This window comes from Ictidomys tridecemlineatus, chromosome 9 (assembly GCF_052094955.1).
Source record: "Ictidomys tridecemlineatus isolate mIctTri1 chromosome 9, mIctTri1.hap1, whole genome shotgun sequence".
Taxonomy (NCBI): Eukaryota; Metazoa; Chordata; class Mammalia; order Rodentia; family Sciuridae; genus Ictidomys; species Ictidomys tridecemlineatus.
The window spans coordinates 118,483,908-118,497,572 of NC_135485.1; the positions used below are offsets into that span (position 1 = coordinate 118,483,908).

Below are 13,665 nucleotides of genomic sequence, written 5' to 3' on the forward strand. Positions count from 1 at the left end.
AAAAAGTTTCTGCACAGCAAAAAAATAACAGGAGCATGAAGACAGAACCTACAGAACTGGAGAAAATCTTTGACAGATACTCTTCAAATAGAGGATTAATATTCGTAGTATAGAAAGAACTCAAAAAACTTACCACCACAAAAATGAAAACCCCAATCAATAAGTGAACTAATAAGCTAGATAGAATTTTCTCAAGAGAAGAAATTCAAATAGCCAAGAAGTATGTGAAAAAGTGTTCAACATCTTTAGTAATTAGGCAAAAGAAAATAAGAACTTTCCTGAGATTTCATCTCATTCCAGTTCAAATGACAGTCACCAAGGTCATTCTTCACTCTTTCCTAGATAACTTCCTCTTTTATTTCTTCACTTCCTTCATTTCTTTATCAACATTACTTCTCCTTAAGGCCTTTTCTGATAAGGAGGATGCTTTCCTTATATCACTGACTGACATGTTACATACTGTATTTATTTGGTGTCTGTTTTCCTCTCAAAAGAATATAAACTCATTAGAACTAAGAAGTTTTGAAAAATTTATTAGCTACAATTTATTTTTAGCTATTTATTTTGTGAACTACATCCCAATCTTCTTGAACAGTACCTTGAAAATAGCACAAAATAAGTATATATTTTTTTAAATTTCTTTTTAGTTGTAGGTGGACACAATAGCTTTGTTTTATTTATTTATTCTATGTGGTGCTAAGGATTGAACCCAGTGCCTCACACATATGAGGCAAGCATTCAACCACTAAGGTACAACCCCAGCCCCCCAAATAAATATTTTTAATAAATTAAAATATATGAAGTGCTTTTCAAACTGTAAAGCACTATATAAGGGTAGCTTAAAATTAACTTCTGAGTATATAATGTGGACTTTATACTCATTTTGTTAATCTTCTCAATAGCTCCTGCAAACTTTCCCATCTTGGTTAATGTTCACATTATCTTTCTAATTTTTCTGTCAAAGAAAGAACCTTGAATTTCCCATGATTCTACTTTCTTAAATCCCACAAAGGACACAATGACAAATATCTTTTATCATCCCTGAACTGACATTTCAGCAGATTTATGTTTAAAGTGGTTAGATCTGTTCTCTAAGTTTTTCTTGTGAACACAGAGCTGGAATTCAAAGGAAGGTTTGGCCCTGGAGACTGACTTTCAACCAGCAAATACTTTTGCCCCAGGGATTAGGGGTATAACTCAGTAGTAGAGCATGGGCTTAGCATGTACAAGACCCTGCAAACAATCCTCAGCAACAAAAACCAAAATAATTACAAAACAATAAGATACTTCTGCCCCATATAACAGAACCACCTGAATATTAAATGAAAGCTCAAGGACCTCATATCAGAAGTCTGAAAGAATGGGGATTTGCAGAGAAAAATCCTTTAAAGAAATATTAAAAGAATGGGATGTCTCAAAAGTACCCTTGGAAATGTAACACTTAATAGATAGCACTGCAAGATTGCAAAATATTTTCAATATAAAATGATTATTTGGGAGAAATGCATGATAATTTTGACAAGTCTAAAAATTTAAATCTAGTGGGATTTTTTTCTTGGATTGGTTTGTCTCCAATACAATTTACTACATAGTTGATTTTTATCCCATAATGAATTAGTTAATCTATCAATTATCATTTTGTCATCATTAACCGTAAGATGAAATTCCCCACATTTTTTATTTTTTAAGATATTAATTTGGTCTTTGTGGTTTAATATTAAATGTAAACCATGAAATTTCTTATTCAGGTAACATTATCCTTTTCATTGCTTCTTTCCTGATTTCCTAATCTTTAAAATCTGTACTTCATTTAATTCCTCCAGTGAGGTAGAAACAAGAGGTACACTGGTCTTTTGAATGCAAGGAAAATATCACATGTAACAAGAAATCACTCATGAAAAAATTAGAAACATCACAGTCCACCTATATGAATTCCATGTGACATTCAGAAAACACACAGACACAGAGAAATAAAAAATTTTAGAACACTCCAAAGCAATCAAAAATCTATGTCACAATGTCCATATTTTCAAATTTGTTCACTTTACCCAGAGGAAGGGCTCTTGCTAATTTTCTCAAGCAATGACTTTTCAACTCTTACATAGACTTAATTTTCAAAAGAATAGCTAATGATGTTTCTATGTCACCAATTATTAAAAATAATAAATTGAGGAGCAGGAAAAACACAGGAAAGATAATTAACTCTTATGTTAAGTAATATAAAAAGATAACTCATATCATTACACTTATGTATCACTCAATGCTAGGGTTATATTCAGAGAAAAGCATCATTAGGTGACACTGTCATTGTGTGGATATCATAGAGTATACATACACAAATCTACACGGACTAGCCTACTATTTACCTAGGCCACAGGGTATAATATCATATATGAAGTCCATGCATGACTGTATACCCTAAGATTGTGAGATGTATATAATATTATTGAAAAAGATTTTCATCAAAACAGCTGTTTTTAACTTTGACACTATTGAAGATGTTTGATTTCAATAATAGGTAAAAATTATATATCAATAATTATTGAAAAAGAATAGATTAAGTGCTTCAAATATCCCGAGTATACGAAAAGAAAAGCTTCAAAATATAAATATTAAGAAAATCTAGTTCATTATTAAATTTTGAAAGAAGTTTCCCTCCATCAATTTCAAGAGCCATAGTTTCAAAGTAGCTGATTATATCATCAGTTACTTAAAGATACAGGTCCTTTAGTACTTAACTGAAATCCAAAGTGTTTCATATTTCAGATTTCTTTTTGATTTTTAAATATTTGCATTTATTTTATATGAATCTTTGGAAATGGGGCCCAAGTCTTGATACAAAACTCCTTTACATTTTATATACACTTTGAACACATAACCAGAAAGTAATTTTGGACAATATTTTTAGTGCACCTGCCTACCAATGGTAATCTATCACCTGAGGTCAGGTGTGAAATTTTCTACTTGTGGTATCAAGTCAGAGCTCAAATTCAGATTTTTGTATTAACAATGTTCAACCTGTGTAACAGTCCTGACACGAGGGAGAAGGGTAGAATACTTTACCCAGGGGTACTCTGGCAGCACTTGCATCTGGGTTGATCCAGAAGGAAAGCCAGGAAAGAACCACAATCAGCAAGGTTGGGGCGTAGACACCCATCATGTAAAACCCGACCTGTCTCCTCAGGGTGAATATGACTTCCACACATGTGTAGTAGCCTTTCAGAAACAGACACATTACAGGTATGAGGTTTGCACCAACATTTTCCTGTAAAAATAACTAACATACCCATAAATGACAAGACATTTCCATCCAAGTCAATTTCACAAAGTCAATGCTGCAACATGAGAAGCAGATCCCACCTGCTGCTCCACAACAGCCATGTCTAGGTATTTAAGTCTCTGTGCAGTGAACCTCCAACAGTTCAACCCTTCCTGGCCTGAGAGTACTACTGGGGAAAAGGATCTATAGGAGTCATACAGGGAACAGTAAATCAAAGCACAACAAGTATAAAAGGAAACACTCTTGGACAATCCTTTCCCTGCATTAGATTTTTAGTCACATGTAGCACTGCTTATCAAGAAGGGATGGCAGTCTACCGCAATTCAAATGCATATTTATAACAAAATTTTGGCCCGGAGCAGTGGCACAGGCCTGTAATCACACTGGCTCAGGAGGCTCAGTTAGGAGGATTGCAAATTCAAAGCCAGTCTCAGCAAAGGCGAGATTCTAAGCAACTCATTGAGCCCATGCCTCTAATAAAATACAAAAAGGGCTGGGGATGTGGCTGAGTGGTTGAGTGTCCCTGAGCTCAATCCCTGGTACCCTGGTAATAATAATAATAATAATAATAATAATAATAATAATAATAATAATAATGGCGAGATGCTAAGCAACTCAGTGAGCTCATGCCTCTAATAAAATACAAAAAGGGCTGGGGATGTGGCTGAGTGGTTGAGTGTCCCTGAGCTCAATCCCTGGTACCCTGGTAATAATAATAATAATAATAATAATAATAATAAAAGTTATATTATTATTATATAATAATATAATAATAAAATATATATTTATATAATAAAAATATATTTTTATTATTATATAAATATAATAATAAATATATTTATATAATAATAAAAGTTATTATTATTATTATTATTATTATTTAAGTAGTTTTGGAGATAAACATTAGCAATGGGAAGAAATTGGTGTTTTCAGTTTATATTCACAAAAGACTAAAGTGCCAACATTTGGTCTTATTCTCCATTCCCTCCCCACCTCCACTCTAGGCCTTCTGGATGCACTCTAATGGGGGGAAAGGACTTTCATTTTCACACACTGAGACAAATACAGAAATTTCTTTACAACATAATTCTAGAACTGCCATGACAACTAGTCCCTAAAGTTAATCATTAATTATAGGCAGGCTCATGGTAGCCTTTGCTGCTTTAAGAAAATAAATGACAAATCTCACAGCACTCCAAACACAAGATATAGTTACAGATGCTGAAGGTGATTTTTAAATGCTTCAATCCTTTTAGTTAGAAATTCATAACTTATATACAAACAGAGATATGATAAATTGTGGTATAAAGGTGTATTAAGAATTGAAGTACAAATAATAATAATAATAATAATAATAATAGAACTCATGTATAATGGCATAATTTGGTGTGAACACACTTTATATAGAGTTACGAAAAAAATTGTGCTATGAATGGATAATTACAATTATAATGCATTCCACTATTGTCATGTATGCAAGAAAATTTTAAAAATAAATAAATAAAAGAAATTTACACATTAGATTTAATGCCTAATATGCCTACTTTAGGTAAAACAATGTCATTGTCCAGTTAATCAAAGTGAGATTATGCATAAATACCAAAAAAATTAAAATTTCTCTATGTTTTCAATTTAAACTGTACATAATTACTTAAAATTATTGGAACAAATAAATGAACAGAGAATAAGGGAAATAATTAATGGGGGAAGTATAATGTTACTTTTTACTCTTTTACAGTTAAATAATAGTTTACCTAGTCTTCCTAATTAGGATGATTATACACATTTCTAATGCTAGAAAAATGTTCATATTTATACATTATAGTACCGAGAGCAGTATTTATACACAATAGCTTCTTAATAGCAGTTACAAAAAGGAAGATTATTTACATCCTCTTAATAAGTAAATAAGAAATCTATTTTTTTCTTATGAATTATAATCCTTGCTGCCTCTGACACATTTTAAAGGTAGTAGGAAGAGTATGAAACAAAAACAATTTATTGATTGTAACTGACATAAACTGTAATTATGCCCAATACTCCCATATTATATAAAAAACAAAAGTGCAGAGCTTCTTTCTAAATTTTATTTTCATTAAAACTAGGCAATATATTAAATCATTCACAGGTTTTATGAGATAGAAAAAAAGCAAAACAATAAAAAATTTACCTCCCTTTCCTGTTTCCCACCACTCATTTTAACTTCCTGCCCAATCAAGAACATATGTTTTCAACAATCATGTGTAATATTTCAAAAATATAAACTTTTGTAATCACAATTACTGCAATTAAGAAAGATCAGTTCCAATTAAGAAATGCAGTTCAGAAGTACTCTGCTTTGAAATACCTTCGCTTCTTCAGACTGTTTTACATTCACCAACCACATAGGAAATGGAGCATGATACATAAAGGTTTCTAAACGAATTATATATATTTTAGGTAGCCTTAGTTGTCACAAAGATTATAATTTACTACAAAGCAGCACACGTTAAAAATAAAATTTTACGTTCCATCCCACTCTGTTTAAACGCCAGCCTAAATCATAGAAGTCCTGTGTTTTGAAGCAAGTTGCTAGCATGTACCTTTTGCAAAGTTACTCACAAGGGGAGCCTCACAAGACATGGATGCATTTTGCAATAAAATACATGCTTGATATTATAGTGATTTGGTCCATAAACTTTGATGAGAAACATTTCTTGATCTTTTTTGATCTTTCCCTAGTACTGTTACATTTATGAGAGGCAGGTGGCCAGTTAATTGATATAAATGTTCATTGGGCAAATTCAATTTACTTTCTATTTCCTGTAAGGTTTTATTTCATTTTTCACTCAGCCTACAAATTTAAGTACTTTGAAATACTTCTCTACCTTTCTGATTTCTTTCATCATAGAAAAGCATATTTTTAAAAAAGTTAATGTTGAGTCATTATTTCTATACAAATTAAAGAGAATAATGGCCATCACTTTATATATATATTGCTCTATTGTATCTTTCTACTATTTTACATGGTTCAGCATTCAATGTCCGATTTTTATAAATATCTAAGTACTGACCAACATTAAAGTGTTTCACTTATATTCATATAATGACTTATATAAATGTTGATGAAGTACCTGGAACACAGCAAGTGTCAAAAAATATTATATTAGCCATAAGCTCTTTATTATTTTCTGTAGCTAATGAGATTTCAGTGACTTATTTATGATTACTCAAAGAATACCACAAAAAACCCTACTCATGACTTTTGACTAATCCTCCCAAGTCTTTGTACCATACTAAAACCTCTTTTTTCCCTCTAACAACTAAAATGCATTTTTATTGTATTTATTTATCACACTGGATTATGGCTCTATAAAGAGCAGAAGCCTGTCTTTTATTCATTGCTAAGTCTCCAATGGAGATGTTTTAAAGTAGGCCTTAAAAGCGAGACAAGAAAAAAAAAAAAGGATGGTGGGGGGACCCTAGGATTTTCAATGCTATTAAATAACTTTGTGCTCTAAAACAAAATTACAAATAAAATTGCTAGCTTTATTTTCCTCTCTAAATGACAGTTAAAACTTCAATAAACTAGTCTTCAAATTTATCAAAGAAATTTAGACAGTATTCATTTTGAAATGCTAAGTATATAATCTGAATGTAGATAACTAATTTTTAAAATTATAACAGGACTCCACAAATTGTGTAATGATATCAAATTCAATATTCTAGTGCTTTACTTAGTAACAGTATGACCTCAGCCAAGTGTCTCTGCTTCATTAGCCTAATGTGTCAAATGGGGATAATAAAATACTTAACTCAGAGGATTATTGTGATGATTAAATAGTATAATTCCCGCAAAGCACTTAAAGCAATGCCTAGCATAGTAAAAACTCAAAAAGCTGTTTACTAAATATATGTTACTATAAAATAATCCCAAAACACATTTTTTGGCTTTCAAGATAATTTTTTTCATTACTAGATGGGTTATAAAATTCCTTTAAATTCTAGTCTTCTTAATTTGAAGGAGTTTGGATGGGTGAAGGAATACTATAACTAGTGCCAAGGCTGATGTAAATTTGCTTGTTTACATTCAGTAAGTCCTTCAGTTTCCCTGCACTTCAGTTATTATATGTGTTAAATAAAGGAGCTTGCAGGGTGCCATGATGCATGCTTGTAATCTCAGCAACTTGGGAAGCAGAGGCAGGAGAATTGCAAGTTCAAAGCCAGTCTCAGCAACTTAGCAAGGCCCTAAACAATTTAATGAGACCCTGTCTCAAAATAAAAAATAAAAAGGGCTGGGCATGTGGTACAGTGGTTATGCTCTTCTGGGTTCAATTCCCAGTACCAAAATAAATAAATAAATAAATAAAGGAGCTAGCTACTGTTTATCTGTAAGATGACTTCTATATCTAATAATCTATGTTTATTTGTGGCTGATTCATTGAGTATGTGACAACCTAATTTTTTTTGAATACTTAATATTGTTAAGATGGCAGTACTCCTCAAATCGACCTACAGATTTATTGCATTCCCTATCAAAATCTCAGCTACTTTCTGGGCAAAAATTGACAACCTGATTCTAAGATTCACATGAAAATTCAAGGATCCCCAAATAGCCAAAACCACCTTGAAATCTAAAGGATTCACCCATCCCAGTTTCAATAATTATGACTAAGTTATAGTACTCCAGATTGTATGGAAAACTGGCAAGGGTTTAGACAAAAAGACCAATGGAATAGAATTGAAAGTTTATTTAAACATTTAAAATATATAAAATAAAATATATCTATATATTTAAAGTCAATTGTTTTTTTGACTAGAGCACCATGACAATATGTGGAGCAAAAACATGGTCCTTTTATTTAATGCTGCTGGGATACTGGATACCCACATACAAAAGAAGGAAGTTTAGGCACTCAAACCATATACAAAAATTATCTCAAATTTGAGGCCCTGTGTTTAATCCTCGCCATCACACACACACAAAAGAATTTGACTCAAAATGGATCAAAGACCTAAATAACCTAACAGATAAAAATCTAGTATCCAAAAACACTAGATTCTTAGAACTCTACAACAGAGCTAGGCACAGTGGCTCATGCCTGTAATCCCAGGAACTCAGGGGGATCAAGCAAGAGGGTCACAAGTTCAAGGCCAGTCTTGGCAATTTAGTGAGAGGCTGTCTCAAAATTTAAAAGAAAAAAAAAAAAAAGAAAAAGAAAAAGGGTTCAGGAAGTAGCTCAGTGTTAGAGCATCAGTGAGTTCAATCCCATTACTGGGGGGAAAAAAAACTCTGTAACAGAAAGACCAACAGCTCAACTCACAGATAAACAAAGAACCTGAATAACCATTTCTCCAAAGAGATAAACAAATGATGGTCTAATTTTTAAGAACTCTCAGTTTTTGACTTGTTTAAAACTTGATAATTTTTTAGCTATATACTCAATTATTATTTCTCTTAAGCTAATATACTATAAGCTCCATTACTGAAAGAATTACATAAATGTCATATGATATGTCAATGTAATTGAAAGTCGACAATAGATGCTTACTTAGCCTATTTCTAAGGGTTATGGTTTAGATTTGGAATGTCCCTCAAAACCTCACATGTTCAGAGAGAGGGCTTTTGGGAACTGATTGGATCCTAAGGGCTCTGACCACATCAGTGGATTCATCCACTGATGGCTGAATGGAGCACTGGGAAGTGGGACATAGTTGGAGAACATAGGTCACTGAGGACAAGATGCCCTGGAAGGGTTTATTTCCTTTCAGCTTCCTCTTCTCTCTCTGCTTCCCAGCTGCCATGAACTGAGCTGCTTTTCTCCACCACATCCTTCTACTCTGATGTTCTGCCCTACCTCCAGCCCAAAGCAACACAGCCAACAGATCATGGGTTGAATACTCTGAAAGATGTGCCAAAACAGTTCTTTCCTCCTCTAAATTTTTCTTGTTAGGCATTTTGGTCATGACCACAAAAAGCTAACTAATATGCCCTTTTCTCTTTTGTTGTCTTTATTAAAATGTTGTAGATACATAAATGTTCACTCTCTTGTTTTACTATCAAGAGGATTGTTTTAAAGTATAGTTTGTACTCGAAAATGTCATGATAGTGGCCTTTTATCTCAAACATTTGATCCTCTAAGGTCTCCGTGACTAACCTATATACCATTTTACTACTGCAACATAAATATTGCAATACAGTTAAACTTTACTTTCATCTACTCCTGAATATCTTCTGGCATGATTTATTTTTTGATATAGAATTAGAATTATGTGGCAACTCACAAGTTGAACTGATTATTACTACTAATAATGCTCAAAATTTCAGCATTTTAAAATTTATGTTGCTAAGTGAAATAATACTATATTCACTAGTTAAAGCCTCAATGCCTATAACTATCACTAGGCTACAAAGTTGAATGCTAATTATGACATTACTGAATAGCAAATATCTTATTTTTTGCAAGGGCTCAACATATTTTAATAAATAAAGATGATTTGCTTTTCATAACTCATTGTTCTATGATTTAGGCCAACAAGACAGTACAGGGAATATTCACTGATATCCAATTACCTTCCTCTTTCATTGGTTTCTGTATAGCACAAAGATCCATATTCATATTTTAAAAAATTTTAAAATGGGCAAATCACCACTTAAAAACTGTTCAAAAGATAGTGGAAGAATACACAAGGATTACATTGTTCATACCCAAAAATATTCAGCCCCAAACTGAATCTCACCAGAAATAGAATATCTTGGTGACATGTATGAAAACCAATGCCTGGGAGAGTTTGCATTACTACAATAAAAAATCAAAAACCTCTTACCACCAGAATTACATAAAGCAAAGCAAATCTATCTCATAATTAAAAGACCAGAAAACTTCAGTGAACGTAATTCTGTGTAAGTTTTAGTATATGAATATAAATAAAAAAAATACTTGTACAGAACTTATGTTTAATTCTTTTCTATCCTTTAGTGTCTATTAATATTAAAATGAACCTTTGAAATAGATCTCAGTTTTATTTAAAATAAAGACTATCACTTACCAGTGCCTTTGTAGTATTTTGTACAGTTGCCGTATTCAATATCCTCCTTTTTAATATCAAATTGAGGCAAAGCAATTTTTTCTAACTGAACAGGATCTCCTGACTGCCAGATAAATCTTAAATCATCTGTTGTGTAACCAACTATAAACAAAAATTAATGAAAATGTTAGAATGAAATATAATTATTAATAATTTCTCAATATTTTTATACTCCAAATATTCAATAAAGGTAATAAAATAGGGCACTCTTATTGTAGTTAAAAATGTAGAGTTAAAAATCAATGGTCATCCATAAAAAAATATAAGCAGAATGGTTACAGAAAATTATCCTAAAGAAGGAGTAAGTTTAATTAACCAGCATATTTTTAATAGTTGAAATCTTAGGGCATCATATATAGCAATTCACTTCTATATGTTAGAATTCTTAAGTCTCCATCAATAAAATGATAATAAATGATACAAGATTTTTGCATACATGTATTTATAATCATGCGATAGGAAACCCTAAAAATTTTAAAGGAATGTAAGCATTTGAACTACCTAATTTTTTGACAAATCTGTCAGGAGAACAGGACAGGAGTTGCATCATGACAAAAGAGAAATCACCATTTTCCTGTATATACATATGAATACCATAGTGAATCTCACTATCCTGTACATCTATAACAATGGGATCCTCATTAGAATAAGATATATCCATGCTTCCATAATTATATCAAAATGAATTCTACTGCCATGTATAACTTAAAAGAACCAGGGAAAAAAGGGCAAATCAAACCATCTCTCAAATGGACATCATTACAATATCATTTCAGCATCCTTTTGGTAGCAGTTATTGTGGCTACAATTCAAGGGTTACACAGTATAGAGCAATCTACCATTGATATCTGTTGTGCATCTATTTTTTAAATTCAATATTTTAGTGCATCTACTGATATAACTAAAATGTAAATGCATAGTTGAAATATTTTATAAAAATACCTATCTATAACAGACATAAAACACACATACATATAACAGATATAAAAATATGTACACACATCCATATACTTATATGTGAAAAAGCTCATTTTATAGTTTGAAAGCAGTAACTATTGTCCAAATATAGGATACACTAATAAAAAATAATAACAAAGTAACTGTAAGTGTAAAATCTAGCAAGCATATGCATTACATTTTACAAGTTTATTATTCTTTACTTGTTGCCCAAATAGGTCATGTTATATAGATATTCAGACTAAAAATTTCATGTTAATTTAGTGTTAATTTGTCAAGATTTATGAGCTACTTTTATTTTCAAAGGATAAGCACATAGCAAATTAATTAATGTTTTGCAGAAAATTTCAATTAATATATCTAGCACATCTTTTATAAACTAAAAAAATGATCATGGGAACATTAAAAATATAATTTTGAAAAACACCAAAATATATTTTACACATTCATAAGAATGAATAATTGATAGAATTTACAGAGTTATTTTTCAGTGTTTTTCAAATTTCCTGCTATGAAAATGGGTCATATCATTATAGAGAAGTTATTTTAGTTAGGATACCATTTTTTCTTTACCTTTTCTCTATTACTCATTCAAATGAAGATAGCAATTGGATTTAGGTTAGAAGGGTATGCACCCATATCAACTGTACTAAAATCAGACTGGAACAGAAAGTATTTGTATATCTTCATACAAATTAATGTAATAAAATAATAACTGTAATTTTCCAAAATTATTCAAATGACCATTAATGGTCAAAATTATTTGTTTTATCACTGTTATATAAAATTTTAGTAGATTATATTTTCTAGATATAAGTATTTTATTTCCAAAATCACTTATGGCATTATTTACATACAGCTCTCAAGTTGCATCTTGCAGCGTTGTGTGTCCATGGGAAACAAAGTCAAGTCCAAAGGGCATGAGAGGGTAATGGATAACCTGAAAGCAGGAACAGAGAAATCAGAGATAATTTATTATATTCCTCTGTGATCCACTGATTGGAAAAGAAAAATATAAATAGACAAATATTAAGTATAAAGGAGTACCTCATGCTGACAAGGACATCACCATCCCGAAAAATAAACAGAAGGATATTTTCCTGGGTGACATCATGAAAATTGGCACTTTTTTCATTTGCAAAAAATAAATCAGGTTTCCACAAACATTTGTACATGGTGGGATCCACTGTCAGTGCATCTGAGCCCCTAAAATCACTAGGTAGCTTCAGCCTGGGATCGTTCCATTTTTGTCTCAGAAAGATGTTAACTCTGTAGTCCTGGGAAAAAATAAATAAAGGTGTGCATGTGTGTATTTAATGCTATTTTCAGTTATTTAAAAAATAATTGATGTTTATATGAATTGTTATTTCTAAGAATATGTTCAACACCAGAATAAAAATGCATTTCAGCAATTAGACAAATATTTTTGCTCCTCTGACATTAACTAAGATCCCAACAACTCACAGAGTTCACACACGATAGTCCTTTGATGTCTCCTGGGAAATGGTTCCAGGATTCCCTGTGGATGCCAAAATTCATGGATGTTCTAGTCCTTCATATAAAATGATTAGTATTTTCATATGATTGATGCAAGTCTTATGTATACTTTGAATCATTTCTAGATTACTTATAAAATACAATGTAAATATCATCTAAACAGTTTTTATATGCACTGCTTTAGGAATGGTGACAAGGAAAGTTCATACATGTTCAATACAGATGCAACATTTTCCCCAACAGTTTCCATCTGTAGTTGACTGAACCCACATATATAGGTGGGTTCTACTATTCTTTCAGTAGATTGAAGAAGGTAGATACAAATGGTTACTATATATTCTGTGGTAGGTCAGAGAAAAACTACCTGGGATACCCACATGTGTAAGTCATTATAGATAGAGTTTTCAATCAATAGCCAATAAGATGGAGATTATACAAAACAGATCAGAGCCAGGCATAGTAGTGCATGCCTGTAATCCCAAGAGCTCAGGATGCTGAGAGAGGATTGCAAATTCAAGGCCAGCTTCAGCAACTTAGCGAGGCCCTAAGCAATTTAGCAAGACCCTGTCTCAAAATTTTAAAAAATAAATGAATAAAAAGAGCTTGGGATGTTGCTTAGTGGTTATGCACTTCTGGGCTCAATCCCTGGTACCAAAACCAAAACAAAATAACAACAACAACAACCAAAAAAATAATAGGTCAGAGTAGATGCTAATTTCATAAATGTTACATTATAGACATTCAACTACATAGAAAATATTTTTAAATGCATTTAAGTAGTTTAATATTTAAGTCAGTTACTTGCATGAGTAATTTTAATTTTAAAACTTTACAAAAATCGAATTTTTAAGACATATAGATTC

The 13,665-nt window shown here is 31.6% G+C and overlaps 1 protein-coding gene across 2 annotated transcripts in view; it reads right to left on the reverse strand.

Annotated features, from left to right (window-relative positions):
• Glrb (glycine receptor beta) overlaps positions 1-13,665 on the reverse strand; it is an 86,410-nt gene that overhangs the window by 16,642 nt on the left and 56,103 nt on the right. The window contains exons 5-8 of one of the 2 annotated variants that reach the window (XM_005330924.4): positions 12,353-12,582; positions 12,163-12,245; positions 10,310-10,450; positions 3,064-3,216 (exon numbers count right to left, since the gene is read on the reverse strand). In XM_005330924.4, coding sequence (XP_005330981.1) covers positions 3,064-3,216; positions 10,310-10,450; positions 12,163-12,245; positions 12,353-12,582 — 607 coding nt within the window. The remainder of the gene's footprint in view (positions 1-3,063; positions 3,217-10,309; positions 10,451-12,162; positions 12,246-12,352; positions 12,583-13,665) is intronic. The other variant, XM_078021966.1, reaches the window with a different exon arrangement.